Source organism: Dermacentor silvarum, chromosome 6, assembly GCF_013339745.2.
Source record: "Dermacentor silvarum isolate Dsil-2018 chromosome 6, BIME_Dsil_1.4, whole genome shotgun sequence".
NCBI lineage: Eukaryota > Metazoa > Arthropoda > Arachnida > Ixodida > Ixodidae > Dermacentor > Dermacentor silvarum.
In genome coordinates, this window is record NC_051159.1 from 129,802,116 (window position 1) to 129,819,133 (window position 17,018).

Genomic DNA, 17,018 nt, shown 5'->3' on the forward strand with positions numbered 1-17,018 from the left:
ATAGTGCTCCAAATTAACTCCTCGTTTACTTCTGGAATGTGGCTGTGCTGTTAACCAGCGTGCTTATTGCTGCTGCTATGGCTGTTGCACTTGCTTTGCCATTTATGCGTTGTGTGTTACAAACATCAACTTCATTTCTCCTCCCAAACATTAGACACATTTCTCTATTTGCATGAAGGAAAAGTGTAGTATACTTAAAATTCTCCGCATTGCAAGTAGCACCTTGTGTATGACTTTCTTAGGCTGATTCTACTTTAGAGTATACAGTAGAGCTTGCTATGTACTTTTGAATGCTATAGACTCTCATTATAATAAACTTCTTTTCCAATGATTCTATTATTTCTATTTCTAATTTGGAAGTTTTATTTGATGCTGGCTTCAGCCCTTATGTTTTTTTATTTAAATCATCTGAAGTATGTAGGTTATTCACACCACGTGGTGAAAAAGGAATGGTAACTGAATGCTAAAAGCTTACTCGAAGCCTATTGCAAGCCTACCAAAGACCAACTTGCGCCAAACCTTGTTTTCTCTAAGCTTGAAAGGCTTGTAGGTTATCCTGTAGAGTCTTGCACTTTTCGCTGTCTCTCGCTGACCTCTCACTTAGTCTCACTTATCTCACCAAGCTTGCCTGGTACTGCCAAGCATTGTCCACCGTGGTTGTCAGGTAATACAGTGATACGGGGGTTGTGCATCATTGGCCCCAGTGACTCTGTGCCTATGGCATTCACTTGCTGAGCACAAAGTTGAGAGTTTAAGTCCTAGCAGTGGCAGCTGCATTTTGTTGTGGGTACAATGCATAAGTGTTTGTGTATAATTAGAGTGAGGTCTAAGCTAAAAAAAAAAAAAAACAGGAGGTAAAAATTAACTTAGAGCTCTCCGCAGTTTTATCCCTCATAGCCGACAGTACTTCTTCAGGCTGTAGAACCTGTCAGTTGTCAGCTTCAGCACCACAGTCGAAACCCAGAAACCCTACACCAGAACTTCCTTGATTCCAAGTGCAACGTCGTACCGACTACTAACCTTGAGCTCGTAACGCCAAAATGTTCAAACTGACTGTTTCCACACAGTGTGTCGTATTGTGTTGGACTAGATTAAGTCATAGCAAGAAAATACTATAATAGTGACGAGGATAAAAGGAGGAGAAAAAAAGGGCCTGGGACAGTGAGAAATATAGAAGCAAGCCACTTGGTGCTTTTAGGATAATGTCATCTTCCACAGCCTCTACTCACAAAGCAACCAGAATGCGTGTGGCATGCTTCTGTGGCATCAACTGTTTCTGTTAAAATCATTGATAGTCATTTCTGTAGAAGCTATTAGAAGCACGGTCTTGCATTGATACCTCGTTCTCTTTTTAATGCAATAGTTTAGTGCTCTTTGTTTACGTAAAAAGTTGCTGTCATCAAAGAGGCATCAAAAACAAACATGAACTCAAAGCAAATTGAAAGATTAAGTGTTCTGGAATAAGATGACTGCTTTGGTATGCCAGAAAACACCAGAACATAAGAATGGGGGCAACACCACTATCTGTAACCAGATTTCTTTATTGTATGTACTATCATGCTGAAATGGAAGGCAGTTGGGAAGAAATAATGTAAGAGCACCTGTTTCATTTAGTTTAGTTATTTATGTAGGATTTTACGACTCAAGAGCAACTGTGGCTATGATGCGCCTACCACAACAACCACAACCTATTTCAAGATTAATTAACGTATTTACATGATTGTAAGTTGACCTATCTTTTAAAATTTGAAAATCTGAAGTGGGGGGTCAAAACCAAAACATGGCACCGCCAATAAAAAGGAGACAAACGAGTTAGCATGGGCGCTACAATGTAATTACAATTTTATGTTTTCTCTACAGCTCTACCCGTAGCGTTCGGCTATTCTGGACGTTTGTTCGGAAGGGTTTTTCAACATTTTAAAAAGCTTTACAGCGCACACAGCACTAATGGTTTTGTTGATAGTTGATGGAAGGGCCGCTGTTCCAATTGCGATGGCACTGACTCTCGGAATGCCGGTGTTTCTGAGGAGTATCGATAGTTAATGGAAAAGCTGACGTCGCTTATGTGTTTCTCTTTATAGCTCTACGTTTTACTTGACTGCCGGCCATGTGTTCCTTATAAATTTTTGTTATGGAATGTACCCATGCATATGCCTTTTTTTTTCTTTTTTTTTCCCTGACGCATGTGATATGGGAGGTCGACTTACATTCGAGACGACTTACAATCATGTAAATACGGTAAAATTTTGATACTGTGTGACGGCGACATAACTGGCTGCCAAATGTGCTTGAGCCCCAAGACTAAGTGACTGTGAATGAAGCACATCGGTGTCACTATCCCATTAAATATGGAATAGAAAATGTGTCTGTTTTCTCATGTTCATGTTTCATTCCTGCATGATTGTACACCCTTTGTCAGAAATATGCGGGACACTAAATTTGTGGCAGAGCTCGGCTCCCGGCTATCTGGTGCCCCTTCTATTGCATCCCTACAGCCTCAAGACTTCAGAGGGCATGAAGGATTGTTGCCCTCGCTTTAAAGGGATTTGAAGTTCAGAGTCTGCAGTAGAAGGTGTACTATAAACAGCTGCAAGTCAGTTATGATCTACAAGTGGGTTAGTCTGTAGTCAGTTGCAATGGATGGCGCAGTGTGCAGGAATGGTTTAGCAAGCCTACGTAAACCATTCTTGTGCTGTGGATGCCATCACAACTTTGATCACACAGCGTGTGGATTGCGTGTTGCTGATGAACATCAACTACTGGCCTCACAGCAAGTACTGGCCTCACTGGCTTCACATAATTGCAGAACGATGACAGACAACTCGTTTCAAACATCATTTTCTCAAAACGTAGGTGCTGCTAATGTGCCAGAGTTTGTGCATATGTAGGACAAGGTCACAGTAGGGCTAACTGTTGGGTCAGTTGGCACATGTCCATTTGCATATGTCCACGTGCATGTTCTACCATACCAGCAGCATAAATTTAAATGTGAACAAGATGAAAATGACTGCCCTTGTAATAGCTCAATTCAAGTTCCAGAAAATATACTTAGAACTACATCATGCTATTCCATGTTGTAGTACTCATGCAATTACACAAAGTGGGCATTCTAATCAGTCTTTATCTGTTTGAATTTAAGTTTATTGAGGTGCATAATTACACATAACATTAGCTACTACTACAGTACTCCAGACATGGTGCAAGAATGGCATTAGCATCAAGCTTGCAAGTGAAAAAGACCATGTTGGGCCCTCGTGTAAGTTTTTCTCAATGACCCTGTCGCCTCTTAGGTTCAGTAGATGCCGAGAGAATTGTAGCATAATTCAGCTATCTAGCCTAACCATTTGTCTAGCATTTAGTGTTTGTATTTAATGTCTCTTTAAACAATAACAAAAAATAAAAGAATAACCTCACAGTATTGTTGAACATTCGAAAGTATTATCTCTCGTTGCTGATGTGTTGACTTGAGGCTGTTGCATTTCAGGTACTCATGAGATGTTCAATATGTTGATGCCCGGTGCAGCAGCACTTTATTCCTTTTTTTATTTTTCTTAATGGCGTGACAAGCGCGTGCTTGGTCATTCACGGCTTGCTGCCCAGCAGAGCACCACAGACACCACTGCTGTACTCCAGATAAAACTTCATACTCCTGAAATTTCCTTACTGCCACTTTTTTCCCAGTTTTGCTGCATTGATTCTCATTTCCTGGTTTGTTTGCTTGGCTTGTTACCTTTTCTTTTTTGTGTACTCAGCACCTTCATTCTTATTGTTTCCCCTCGTTCTCTACTTTTTTCCTGCACATTGCATGTGTATGTTTGTTTCATATTGCACGTGTTCTCTGGCTGGAATGGCCAACCTATAAGCTTTGTATGCGCAGCTGCTCTCATTGCTTTTCTTCCATCCTTCCTTCTGTCTGTTGATCCATTGCTTCCAGCATTTTTGTCTTCGTCATTCTCTTTTCTTCTGGTCACTACATTGGCTGCCTGTCAGACTTGACTGCCTTTTTCTTTTTGGTCTCGAGGTTAGAGCGCCTCTTCTGCAACGACGACACGCTAGTGCATGTCCAGGGCTTTCTTTCCTCTTCTGTTCATCACTGCTTCGTTTCTGGATACTTGGTGAAAGGTGTGTGGTGTTCTTCTGGTTGACCAAGACCGTGCGCTTTTTGTTGTTGGTTCCATGCTTTAGATGGCTTTCACAGACACCGTCATTCTGTCCCAGGGCAATTGAGCTCCTATCTGAGGATTTGCAGTGTTGCTGACCTCCCTAAGGTCTTTGGTAAGTGATCACCAGGTGTATCTTGCTTGTTTGTTGCATGGTTTGCTTGGCACATTTTAACCTTCCACATTTAAGTGGAGTTGGTTGCGTGCGCACTCATTTTTTGCATCACCCCTCTTTTTCTTTTGTTATTAAACTAAATATGCCAGATTTTGTTCCTTTGATGTCACAGCACTTTATGTGCAGCACTTGAAGATGTAAAGAATTGTGTGCACTGTGCTTCTGCTTGAACATGAAATTTATGTTGCACTGATACTGAACGCTGTAGTGATACAATGGGTAGTCGACCTCTTGAAGCAGGCAAAGGCTTATGCCGATAGGCTATGTAGTCATTGGGTACCAGGACCTAGATCATCACAAAGAAATCCACAAAAGAATAAAAATTGGTGTCAACTTATTTGGCAGTCCTCCTTAAGTCATGATAGCTTATCGGTATCCTTTAAAACTGTCTTATGCCAGTGCTATAGTATATGGCTCATAAACTTGGAAGATAACGGAAAAACTTGAAAGAAAGCAGAGAATGGTGGAATTACTGATGGGAAAGAAAATGATCAGCATAAGTTAAAAAAAGGAAGATGGAAATAGGGATCATAGATCAAATGTGGTTGCTTGACACTGTAGTTGAGATTTTGAGAAGGAAGTGGAATTGGGGACAGGATATGTAAAGCAAAGTTAAACGGCGGTCTATTATTGTAACAGTACGGGAGCAATGCGAAAGTAAAGGCTGTTAGGTGTGGCGGAGGAAGATTGAGATATATGAAGTTACGTTTGGAGACACTACAGGACCTAGGTAATTCGATACCCATGGCCTTTGTCCTGCAGTTGCATTAAAATACGAAATACACAATTGTTTTTTTCACCTATCACCCCAGTGTAGTAGCAAATTGGAAACTCACTTCTGGTTAACCTCCCTGCCTTTCCTCTCTCGCTTGCTCTCTCTGCTCCTATCTACTCCAATGCATGCATTAGATAGAAGTATTTCAGTACGGCACACTTCACATGTTGCATGAATACTTATCTAATTGCCACAGCTGACAAATGTTTTCTTGCCATGTGCTGTCTCCCATTGCCCAAACCATTTACATGAAATTCTGGAAAAAATTCTTGTCTCAACTCATTCTAGGTTCATCTGGGAGCCTGTTTAGTACGGCAGTGATCAGTGGTTCTTCCAGCGCTCCAGACTTGAAAAATCTTTTTCCCACTGCTGTTGCTGGTGAGGACATTGTCACATAACCGTCGAGTGTCAAAATGCAAACATGGTGAAATTTGGCAGTGTTTCCGAGTTGGTTTTGTCTTGTGGTACATTATTTGCAATCCGCAAGGAGAATTGTGAACTAAAGTTTTGGATGTAATGTTAGCTTTGGCTTGGTGGCATTGGCAGTGTGTGTACAGCAAAAACATGCGTTCCACATGAGCTGCCACTCTTATATTAATAATCTGACAGAGGTTGCAGCTCGTTTGCCCACTTCAATGGCAAAACACCAGTATTTAACCTTGAGATTCGTTTACTACTTGTAACTTATGTCAGCACACAGGTCAGGAGTCTTGAACAGGCAGCCTTCGTGCAGCCCACATTAGCCCCCTTGAGATAAGTGGAATAAGCATTGATCCACAAACACCATTACGTAGTGATGGTTACAAGAGGTTTGTTATGCTGAAATATTAAGAGCACATGCATCACTACAAAGAGCAGGACAGGTAAGTGGATTGTATTTCTTACTGCCCTCCCCACGTCAGAAAATCTCCCGGACATGGTTTCTCCAAACTTGGCAGATATGGGTAGGGGGTAAGGGAGGCGGCACGCATTGATTTAGATGCTCATGGAATGTCAAAGGGGATATCTACAGAACTGTCAACATCTGTGCAAACCATTTTTGAAACTCCTGCTTTTAATTGACTATTTTTGCTTGGCTTCATGCACACTGCCATCTTGAAGGTGCTATATATAAAAGGTTTTTTAGTGCTGTCAGCAGCAGCAGCAAGTTAACACATTTATGTAGCACCATGCATGCCTTTACAACAAATATATTTTTTTATTTGCAAACTGACCCAAAAAGTTGCACGTTTGCAGTGTGTGTGTGCACCATAGAATCACCTAGCAGCGAAAGATAGCATTGTCCTTTGCTTCTCTTAAAGCTGAATTGCTGAAGATTGTAGGGTTGAAGAGGCCAGTAAAGATGATTCATACGAAACTTATGGAAGCAGTGCAGAAGCCATAGAGTTTGTTTTGGAATGTTGTGTTATCATTACATAGGTAAATGTGAATAATGTTAGCTTCCCCAGGGCCCTGTGTTTTAAGCGCAGCCTGGTTTAATCTGCAGAGTAGATTAGAGGCAACTAGAATATTGGTGGTGCAAAGGTCGGGAAAACACACTGCTAAGGGAACGTTATGTAGCATTTTTGTTTAGCTTGTTGTATAAAACTATTTAATTCTTGAACTGCTTGCTGCCATGTACCACAGATATAAAGCCGAAACAAGGTGCAGTAAAAGGTAAAAAGAGCAAGCTTGGTGGCACTGCCACCATTTTGTTTCATAAGTGACGCTCACAACATCCATCAATGTTAAAAATGTTCTTCAATATGCTTTTTAATCGGTAACATTTAACAGGCACCATTGGTAATGTGGTGTGAATTGCACGCGCGTCGCAGATGGCATAGTGAGCGTGCCATCAATCCGGCCCTTGGAAACACTGCACAATGCGCTGTCCCTGCATCAGTTGGACCAGTTTCTGGGCAAGGTGACTAGTGCAACATACAGGCTGCTCCTGAGCTCTGTTCCCAAGGTGCCCATTTCCGGATCTGCATATAGCAACAGCCAGTTCTCAGCCCTCCCTGTTGCATCACCTTCAAGCAGTAAGCATTTTTCTCCTTGTGTAGATAGTGCAAGTATAAGTTGATGGTAGCTTGATACAAGTGTTAATTAAGCATACCTATACTCTGCTCCAAGTTACTATATGTATGAAAGATATAGATAGATAGGTTGTACGTCATGTAATTTAACATGAAGTCTCACGTTTTTATATAGCAAGATATGACGTAATTATTCCTTGGAAGTATTTGTCGATCTCAACCTATTTACCATTGAACAAGCAGAGTGGCAAGTAACGTTTCTGTGACCAGTGGCCAAATCGCACTGCTTTGCAGTCGTAACCAAAGCGTAGTACCAGTCCTTTAATGGTTCTTCTCTGATAGTACTTTGCATACTGGAAGCACACTTGTGCAAATACGTGGTTTGATGCAATCTTACGATGTAACCTAAAAATGACTGCATGGTGAAATGCACAGAAACTTATGTGACCGCACTACTTGCATAACGTCTACAGCGTCGCCTGCCAGGTATGAAACAGAAATTCATTTATATCACAGGTAAACATACGTTCGGCGGCTTTTTACTTGCTGATTAGTGCGGGACATTTTCACATTGCTTGTCTCTGCATCGTCTTGCACTGCTTTGTTGCCAGCCTTTGTTCTCCCTTGGGCAATAATTACAAGTGAAGTTTGAAACCAGGAGGGTGTGCAAGCTGCTATATGAAAGCAAGTTTCAGGGGATCCTGGGGTGTTTCCAGGTATGATATGGAGTGGGCCACCATCGTTCGTGTCTAGCAGTGGACCATCGACACCAACGTCGTCGACCCTGGACATCTGGACGAAACTGCGCCAGATGAATGAGAACGAGTCCAGCGCAGCTGAGTCGTCGGGCACGACTAGCAGAAATAGCTACAGCACGCCACCTTCACCGCACGACCCACGATACTACAACAACAGTCTCTGAGTCCCATCCTTCCCTCTTTCTCTCACCATACAGTGGTTGACATGGCCCTGTAAATAATCAAGGGGAAAAAAAAAAAAGTCCTATTTTTTGTAAGTGGGGGATTGCTATAATGTACCATAAGTGCTTCCTCAACCCACTGAAAGCACCCTTCCCCTTATTTGATTGTTCCATTCAGTTTGATGAATAAATAGCTGTACAGAAGCAGTACCTGGTCTTGCATTGTTTTTTTTTTTTTTTTTTGCCAGTATGGCCAGTTTCATTCACGACCAAATTCCCGCACAGAGGTCTACTGAACGTGTCCTGGCTGTTGCTTCTACCTTTTTAATGGCAGGGCCATTGTAACAAGTTTCCGAGTAGGGCACTGCACGGGCCCGGCCCATCCAAAGCATTTTCTGCAGGCTCGGGCCGGGCCCGGGCTTGAAGCTACAGGCCCAGGCCAGACTCCGGCAAGAAGCCGCAGGTCCAAGCCAGACTCTGGGCCGCTCATTATAGTGCCCAAGTTGGGCCTTCGAGCACACGTGAACGTTATGCATTGCATGGTGCAAGGCATTCTACGCCAAGCTGAAGTGACACATACAAAGAGCTGCCTCTTAGTATACCTTAGCCCAGAAAATAGGAAAACAGATGAAGTTATAATTTTTTTCTTTCTTTTCCATAAAAATGAACATTGTTTCCGCATCAAGAAAAATGAATTATACAAAGAACTGCTTTCAAACCATTTCCCTGTTACCCGGTAGCTTTTGCAATTGCACTATTACCACTCTCGACACTACTATTTTAGTGCTAACACAAGGGGTGTATGTCTCTTTCTACTTGTGCATTTCTTATATGCTGTATGCTCGTGAATTCATCTGTTTCATATATATATATATATATATATATATATATATATATATATACACACACATGCTAAATGACCTCATAGGACCAAATCGTACTATCAAAGTAAATGCATGGGCACCAGCGGAAAAATAACAGCACAGGCAATGGGGCAGATCACCGATGTTCCCGTGGGAGAAACAAAGATTTCAGTCTTTTATTGCGTATACACTGCAGCTGATTAGACGTCGAGAAGGTGAGGCTGACACATACGGTACAGCCTGTAAGAAAAGGTGTTCTTTTATCTTTACTTCAGGCAGGGCCTGGTCATGCACACCCGCGCCCTCGCCGAGTTTAGTATAATGAACGTCCAGGCCCAGCCTTCATAAAGCAGCTCAGGCCGAAAAATCGGGCCCGTGCAGTGCTTTATCTTTAAGCACCTAATCACAGTCGCTCTGCCCACAACTCGAAAGAACACCCTACAAAACGGCCGAGGGCACAGCACCTTCTGCTGTGTACAAAGGGCTTTTACAGAAACGTATATATACTTCCGCCCATTACAGAATACAAGAATTGTGCAGATCCGCACAACACATTTGGAATCTCTGCAAAGCGAAGCTTTCGCAAATTGGCTTATGAAATGCTATAAATTTGCCCATTTCATCATTCCTGCATTTTTTTTTCTGTAAACGAAACTAATGTACAAGTATGTGCTCTTGTGCAAGCATGCTATGCAATATGGCAACTCTTATATTGCGTTGTATTTCGTCATTTCTAAAATAATCTGGGATTGTTTCTCTATGGGCAGTGTCCATGGAATAGCCCCTTTGCGGAGTTTCTTTGAATATTCCAAGTTGCCCCCCCCCCCCCTCCCCAAACCGCAGTTTTCAAGGAATTCAAGGAGCATGTTTATTTTCAAGGCGTTTTAAGAGCCCTTGAATTTCATTTTCTAAGTTCAAGGGTTCGCATGAATTTTCAAGGATATCAAGATGGTGTACAAACCTTGGTTGGTTCGATGTATGCTAAGACCAATGTCAGTGTCCAAGAGCCACCACTTGACAGAAATGACTAAGTTTTGCATTACAAATGTATTCACGGTGACTGAAGAGGCTATACAGGCAACTTTATCACAAAAAAATAATAAGAAGAAAGGGTTAGATTTTTTAATTGTTTTATTGCACCTTAGACAAACAGTTGTCTGCTAGCAAAGGCAGTTCAGTCGACTACGTTGTAGCCAAGAAGTGCTCCGGCTGTGGCAACAGCCCCCTTTGCGACGATGGGAATGCCTGCTGCACCCCAGCTTTGGCAAAGAGCGAAGACGCTACCCTTGGCCACGAACCCACCCATCGTGGCCTGTGCTGCAGCAGCCATTGAGCCGACAGTCACACCGGCGGCGCCGAAACCAACCGCAGCAAGCGCGGCAGGTGCAACCACCAGAGCGCCCGCGGCTCCCACTGCACAGAAAAGTACAATGATGGAAAAGATGGCATCACATTGGTGGTGCAGTACCACTAAGCCTGCTGTGCTAAAGTATGCCTTAAAGGGACACTAAAAAGAATAATTATTTGAGCTGTATTAGTAAATTTCACTCCTGCGACACCAGTAAAGCCACTGTTATTGTAAGAGGAGGCTTGACAAGCAAGAAAAAATGCAAAAACGAATGACTGGTGGCAACGTCACCTTTGTACCAGCTCATGCTTATCGTGACATCATGGATTCTGATGGTATTTGCTGCAACCTAGTTAATTTTTTTAATTAGAAGGGACTGTAAAGGAGCCAGAGACTGAACATGGCAACAATCAAGAATGTATACTGTGCCGCGCAGACTTAAGTATGAGAACATACTTCAAAATCTGCGACATTGCACTGACATCCTGGCACTTGGTTTCTCTGCCATGAAAAAAAAAAAAAAAACTTCAGCTTCCTTTTTTTTTTTTCTAGTAATCAATCTCTTATGGCCAAATTAATGAAAGCAATGTTTCGAAAGCGTACATAATTTTTTGTGCCATAACCACAATCTGATTATCAGGCACGCTGTAGTGAGGGGCTCTAAATTAATTTTGACCACTTGGGGTTCTTTTACGTGCACCCACTGAACAGTACACGAGTGCTTTTGTATTCTGTACACATCAGAATAAGACCGTCGCAACTGGGGTTCAACCTGCGACCTCGAGTTCAGCAGTGTCACGCCATAGCCACTAGGCTACCGCAGCGGTTGAGAGAGTACTTTAACAGCCTAAAGCAGTTTGGTTGTTCTCTTTGATGTCCCTTTAAGCAAAGCTTTAATGCTTCAAGCACATTTAACTGTAACACGCTGCATCTTTTCAAGGTATCATTGTTGAATGTTTCTTAAAAGGGGCCCGAACCACGTTTTATTGAAGTCTAGAAATGCGTTTGAAGTTAAAATAGACTATTTCAAAAATATTTCGCTGCAAAAAAGTACCTCAATGAGTTCAGCAGAAGCAGGGTTATTGGCAATCAAACATCTCATAAGTGGTGCTTCCGCTCCTTCTTCCAACGACTTGCACTGCGAAGGCAACGGCGGAGCACGGCATGCCCACAACTCTCCACTTACTGAACGTCACCGTGGTGTGCAGTTCACACTTTATTTCGGTTGTTCATGTAGACACCAGTACATCTGACTTTGGCATCTACGACGCGCCAAATGCAGTTGCCCTCAGCGAGCTGCTGTTTGCTCAGCCAACACAGACTCGTTGCAGCACCCCGCGGCGGCCGCATTATCTACGCTACAAAGCAAACCAGAGCTACACGCAACTGTAGTGTGTATGTGCAGCGTTTGCTTTGTGCACGACAGAGCTTGAGTGCGCACCCGTGCTCATATGCTCCAGTCCGGTCGTGCCACGTGGTGCGGACCAGCTTTGTCCTGCACCAGCTTGACTGACGGATAGTAGCCCCGGCCGGGCTAGAGGGGTGACGCGCACGCTCTTTCTTACAGCCTGCGCGCCCCACGAGGGAACAATAGGTTGCATTCTTGACGGCTGGTTGCCCAGCTCGCCCAGTGGGTGCTTCAACCCAACCTTACTTACCCTACCTCTTCTCAGATGCGCCTCGCCTCGCCTCGGGCCGGTAAGACTTAGTTAACCGCACGTGTTTTGGAGGTACCGCACACATTCACCAGACATCAAATCAAACATTCATTGCTGCCATGTTCCACCAAGTATAGTGGTTTTGGGGCTTAATTTGTATAATTTTTTCGCTTGATTGCTGACTGCATTGTTAAAATTTTCCAGGGTGGTTCGGGCTAAATTTGTGCACGTGGACTGATCGGCATTCGAATGGTGTACTGCTGCGTACCGTTTTGCTGCTCCCGCTTTAGCAAAAGCGGGAGCAGCAAAAGTCTGCAAGTGAAAAACAAGTGAAAGGGTGCAAGCACATACCGACAGCAGCAATAATAGTTCCTGGATCAGCCATTTCTCACAGCTGCAAAAGAAAGAGAGAGAAATATAAGATGGTAAACTAGCCAATAAGCAAATGAGGTTCAGCTAAGTTTTAAAAAAATGTGATCAACTAATGCATACTTATTATCGCCTGTATGCCATAGTATAAATTTTACGAACTGCACTGACAGTGGCTGTGAACTGACACAGCTCACTTTACAAGTTGTAAACAGGGTACAAAAAAACGTGTTGTTTAGTGCAATGTATGCAAACTTGCAAAGCAACCATATAGCTGAGCAAAACCTATCCATAAACTGCTTGCATGTAAATGTTCAGCTACCATTTTTCTACACTTGGTATTTTTTGCGAACATGAAGACTTTTATGTGCAGCCACGATGAAAGTGCCAATGAAATTGCTGCAGTGCCCTCAGCACAGCTCTGCGGCATCAGGAACCCAAGTTGCAAAAAGCCACTTGCGAATGTCTCAATGCAACAACGGCATAAAAAAAAAAAGTAAGGAAAGTTGTGCAGGTCCAAGAGGCTATACAAGAGGCTTGCTTCCATATACAGGGTGTTTCAGCGAACACTTTCAAACATCTTTAGAGGATGCCTGTGGCCAGAGAGCATAGCACCATTTTAGTTCATGAGCTGGTCTTCTCGAACAGGCGGACATAACTTGCACAAGGAATTTAAATGCATAATCGACTAATTAAGAATAAATCACTAATTATGTTTTTAAGTAATTAACTTATGGCCCCATATTGCAGTTTATAAATTCTAGCTGTGGAGTTCGCAAGGTGGAACCGCTTGCAACAAATTCTCAGGATGACACCAGTTTCGAGATATTTCTCAAATTTTGCAGAGAAATGCATTGGCGTTCGTTACTTTTGTGCTTCAATGCATACAACAATGTTTTAAGTAGCTGGTGTCTCAAAACTGATGTCATCCTGAGAATTCATTCCAAGTGGATCCAGATCGCCTTGTGAACTCCACGGCTAGTATTTGTAAATTGCAATTTAAGTTATAAAGTAATTAGTTCAAACTAATTAGTGAATTATTGTTAATTAGTCAAACATTCCTTTCAATTTTTTTTTGCAAGTAATGTCCGCCTCTTTGAGGAGAACAGTTCATGAACTAGAATTGTGCTACCTACCACAAGCAAACTATAAATTTTGAAAGTGTTGGCTGAAACACCCTGTATATAGTATGTAGGTATGTAGATTACGAACTGTCGGCTCAGAGTAGACTACACTAACTAAAGAACTGTGCACTCGCAAAAGCCAAATCTCCACTCCATGCTTACCTTTGCCTGCAGATATACTTGGCAACGAACACAATGAACAAACATGAAAGAGCTACTGCTCCAAGATAAGCACAAGCACCGTGATAACATTCAAGTATTTTGCAAGCAGCTTCAATGCAAAGGTCTCAACTGCACATGCTATAAGCAGGCTTACAACCTTGTTTTAACCAATAAAGAAAAAGAAAGACATCTGCCTGCAAAATACAGGCAAGATTGGCAAAGCTGGAAAAAAAATGGCATTTATTTTTTTGAAGGGAAGTGGGGGTGGGGGTAGGAGGAGGACATGAACGTTTTATTTCCCTCAGGTATGCTGATATTTATATTGATATTGTTATGAATGTAAAAGCAGAAAAGCAACAAACTGCTGGTGTTTGTTCACTGTGAAGAGGCCAGTCATAGTCATAACTAGTCAAACCAGTGGGCCTTCTCCTTATCTCCTTCACCTACCAATGATTCTTTGATCAAGATACTAGTACATCTGTGCATTAAGCCACCTTGCCACACAAAGCTAAGTGACCAGTTTTCATGTCCGAAAAAGTCCCAAGTTGAGTTTTTAGCCTCTGATAGGCACAATGTATTTAAGCTTAAAAATTTTAACACATTCGAGTTTCAAATAGCTTAGAACATTCAAAATTAATTGCACACCATTTGCTACCCATCTCTGGATGAAATTAGTGGGTTCGTTGCAAAAAAACAAATGTAGATCCAATACAATATTGGAGCCTAAATAAGCCTTTCTGAGTTAGAACAGTAGCAGCGGTAGCGGATGACATGCACAAGGTCTTGTCGACTATATTTGTTAGCTCACCCCGTCACGAAGTCAAATGTGATGCATGGTGCTTGTAGAGGGAAGAATGGCGATGAAGAGTATATGCACAAAAAAAATATGACATCGAAACTACATTTAAAGGCACATGGCGCATACCCATTCCGAGGGTTTGGCCAATGATCACGTACCCAGTAGAAAATACCCAGTTGACCGAGAAAGTAGTAGTCCAAATATTAGACAATTAAGAAAGTGAAAGAAGCCATTCAATACAGTGCACTATTCCATTAAGAGGTCTTTGCAATTTAGAGATACCTATGAGGTTAAAGAATTGAAGAATTATAGACCCATTAGCTTGCTTTCAGTACTGTATAAAATATTCACCAAGATAATTTCTAATAGAATCAGGGCATCACTTGACTTCAGCCAACCAAGAGAACAGGCTGGCTTCAGGAAGGGATATTCTACGATGGATCATATCCATGTAATAAATCAGGTAATTGAGAAATCTGCGGAGTACAATCAACCTCTCTACATGGCTTTCATAGATTATGAAAAGGCATTTGATTCAGTAGAGATACCAGCAGTCATAGAGGCATTGCGTAATCAAGGAGTACAGGAGGCATACGTGAATATCTTCGCAAACATCTACAAGGATTCCACAGCTACCTTGGTTCTCCACAAGAAAAGTAGAAAGTTACCTATCAAGAAAGGGGTCAGGCAAGGAGACACAATCTCTCCAATGCTATTCACTGCATGCTTAGAAGAAGTATTCAAGCTCTTAGACTGGGAAGGCTTAGGAGTGAGGATCAACAGCGAATATCTCAGCAACCTTCGGTTTGCAGATGACGTCCTATTCAGCAACAATGGAGACGAATTACAACAAATGATTGAGGACCTTAATCGAGAAAGTGTAAGAATTGGGTTGAAGATGAATATGCAGAAGACAAAGATAATGTTCAATAGCCTGGCAAGGGAACAAGAATTCAGGATCGCCAGTCAGCCTCTAGAGTCTGTAAAGGAGTACGTTTATCTAGGTCAATTACTCACAGGGGACCCTGATCACGAGAAAGAAATTTACAGAAGAATAAAATTGGGTTGGAGTGCATACGGCAGGCATTACCAAATCCTGACTGGGAGCTTACCACTGTCGTTGAAAAGAAAAGTGTACAATCATTGCATTCTACCGGTGCTAACATATGGGGCAGAAACTTGGGAGGTTAACAAAGAAGCTCGAGAACAAGTTAAGAACCGCACAAACAGCGATGGAACGAAAAATCTTAGGACTAACGTTAAGGGACAGGAAGAGAGCGGTGTGGATCAGAGAACAAACGGGGATAGCCGATATTCTAGTTGACATTAAGCGGAAGAAATGGAGCTGGGCAGGCCATGTAATGCGTAGGATGGATAACCGGGGACCATTAGGGTTACAGAATGGATACCAAGAGAAGGGAAGCGCAGTCGAGGTCGGCAGAAAACCAGATGGGATGATGAAGTTAGGAAATTTGCAGGCGCAAGTTGGAATACGCTAGCGCAAGACAGGGGTAATTGGAGATCGCAGGGAGAGGCCTTCGTCCTGCAGTGGACATAAAAAATATAGGCAGATGATGATAATGATGATGAGGTGATAGCATAAGTGCAAATGTGTCGTGATTTAATGTTTGATTAAGCAGAAAAGAGGTGCACTCACTAGCACTGTTTTATCGGTCAACATTACATGCTATATGAATTGCCTACATGACCAGAAATTTACTAAAACCAAACCCTAATGGATGGAATGTAGAGGCAAGAAAACCTTTGCTTTAAGACTGAACTGTGCATACAGCATGCAAGAATGCCTTTCTATGAGCACATTTTCACACTGTACAACCTCTTAAACTGCTAATAATGCATTTAAATTTTTCGTGCAAATCTGCCTGTTTAAATTATCCAGCTCAAGGAGTAGAATTGTCCTACATGCAACAGGCAATTTTTTTTTTTTTTTCAATTCTGTATAGGCTACAAGCACCATGTAACCAATCACAAAATCCCATTGCCTGCACACACAATTTTTTTTTTTTCAATTTGTAGCCACTGATCGTGCTTTGTAATATGGCAAAGTGATTTAAATAACACCCGATTCAGTGTGCACAGCTCGGGGTGCCGTGTGTATTAGACATACGTATAAATATTTCTTCCTACAAATCATGTCCATATTCCCATTGCCCTTCCAATTATTTTGCGTGTGCACTGAGAAAAGCCGAGACGTCCGTGCACCCTTAAAACTGGGCTGTAGCCATGTAGAAATACAAAAAGCCGCTTAAATTAAAGGAACCGAATAACCCAAGGGCTCTAATGTGCGTTTTTTCATCGCACATAAAACCGATAAAAGCATAGTTTGGTCTATAGGGCAGTTCATCTATAGTTTCGGTACCACATCGTTTGTATTCTGGATAAGCGATTTAAATAACACCTGATTCAGTGCAAACAGCTCGGGGTACTGTGTATTAGACATGCGCATAAATAGTTCTTCCATCATATCCTGTCAATATTCCCATTCGCATTCCAATTAGTTTACGTGTGAGCTGACAAAGCAGACACGTTAGTGCACCCTTAAAACTGGGCTATTGCCATGCAGAAATACAAAATGCCGCTCGAAGATGTACGCCAAAAGACCCAAGGGCTCTAATGTGCGTTTTTTGTAA

At 42.2% G+C, this 17,018-nt stretch overlaps 1 protein-coding gene across 25 annotated transcripts in view; it reads left to right on the forward strand.

The window, feature by feature from the left end:
- The window catches only part of LOC119455988 (inositol hexakisphosphate and diphosphoinositol-pentakisphosphate kinase), a 69,009-nt gene extending 60,758 nt beyond the window's left edge, over positions 1 to 8,251 (forward strand). For 15 of the 25 annotated variants that reach the window (XM_037717551.2, XM_049669481.1, XM_037717548.2 and 12 more), the window contains 5 exons: positions 4,027 to 4,122; positions 4,219 to 4,275; positions 5,399 to 5,488; positions 6,925 to 7,128; positions 7,821 to 8,251. In XM_037717551.2, the coding sequence (XP_037573479.1) occupies positions 4,027 to 4,122; positions 4,219 to 4,275; positions 5,399 to 5,488; positions 6,925 to 7,128; positions 7,821 to 8,047 (674 nt within the window). In that variant the 3' untranslated portion in view covers positions 8,048 to 8,251. Of the gene's footprint in view, positions 1 to 4,021; positions 4,124 to 4,185; positions 4,276 to 5,398; positions 5,489 to 6,924; positions 7,129 to 7,820 lie in introns of those variants that run through there. The other 10 variants (XM_037717559.2, XM_037717566.2, XM_037717564.2 and 7 more) reach the window with 8 other exon arrangements.
- The last annotated feature ends 8,767 nt before the right edge of the window (positions 8,252 to 17,018 follow it).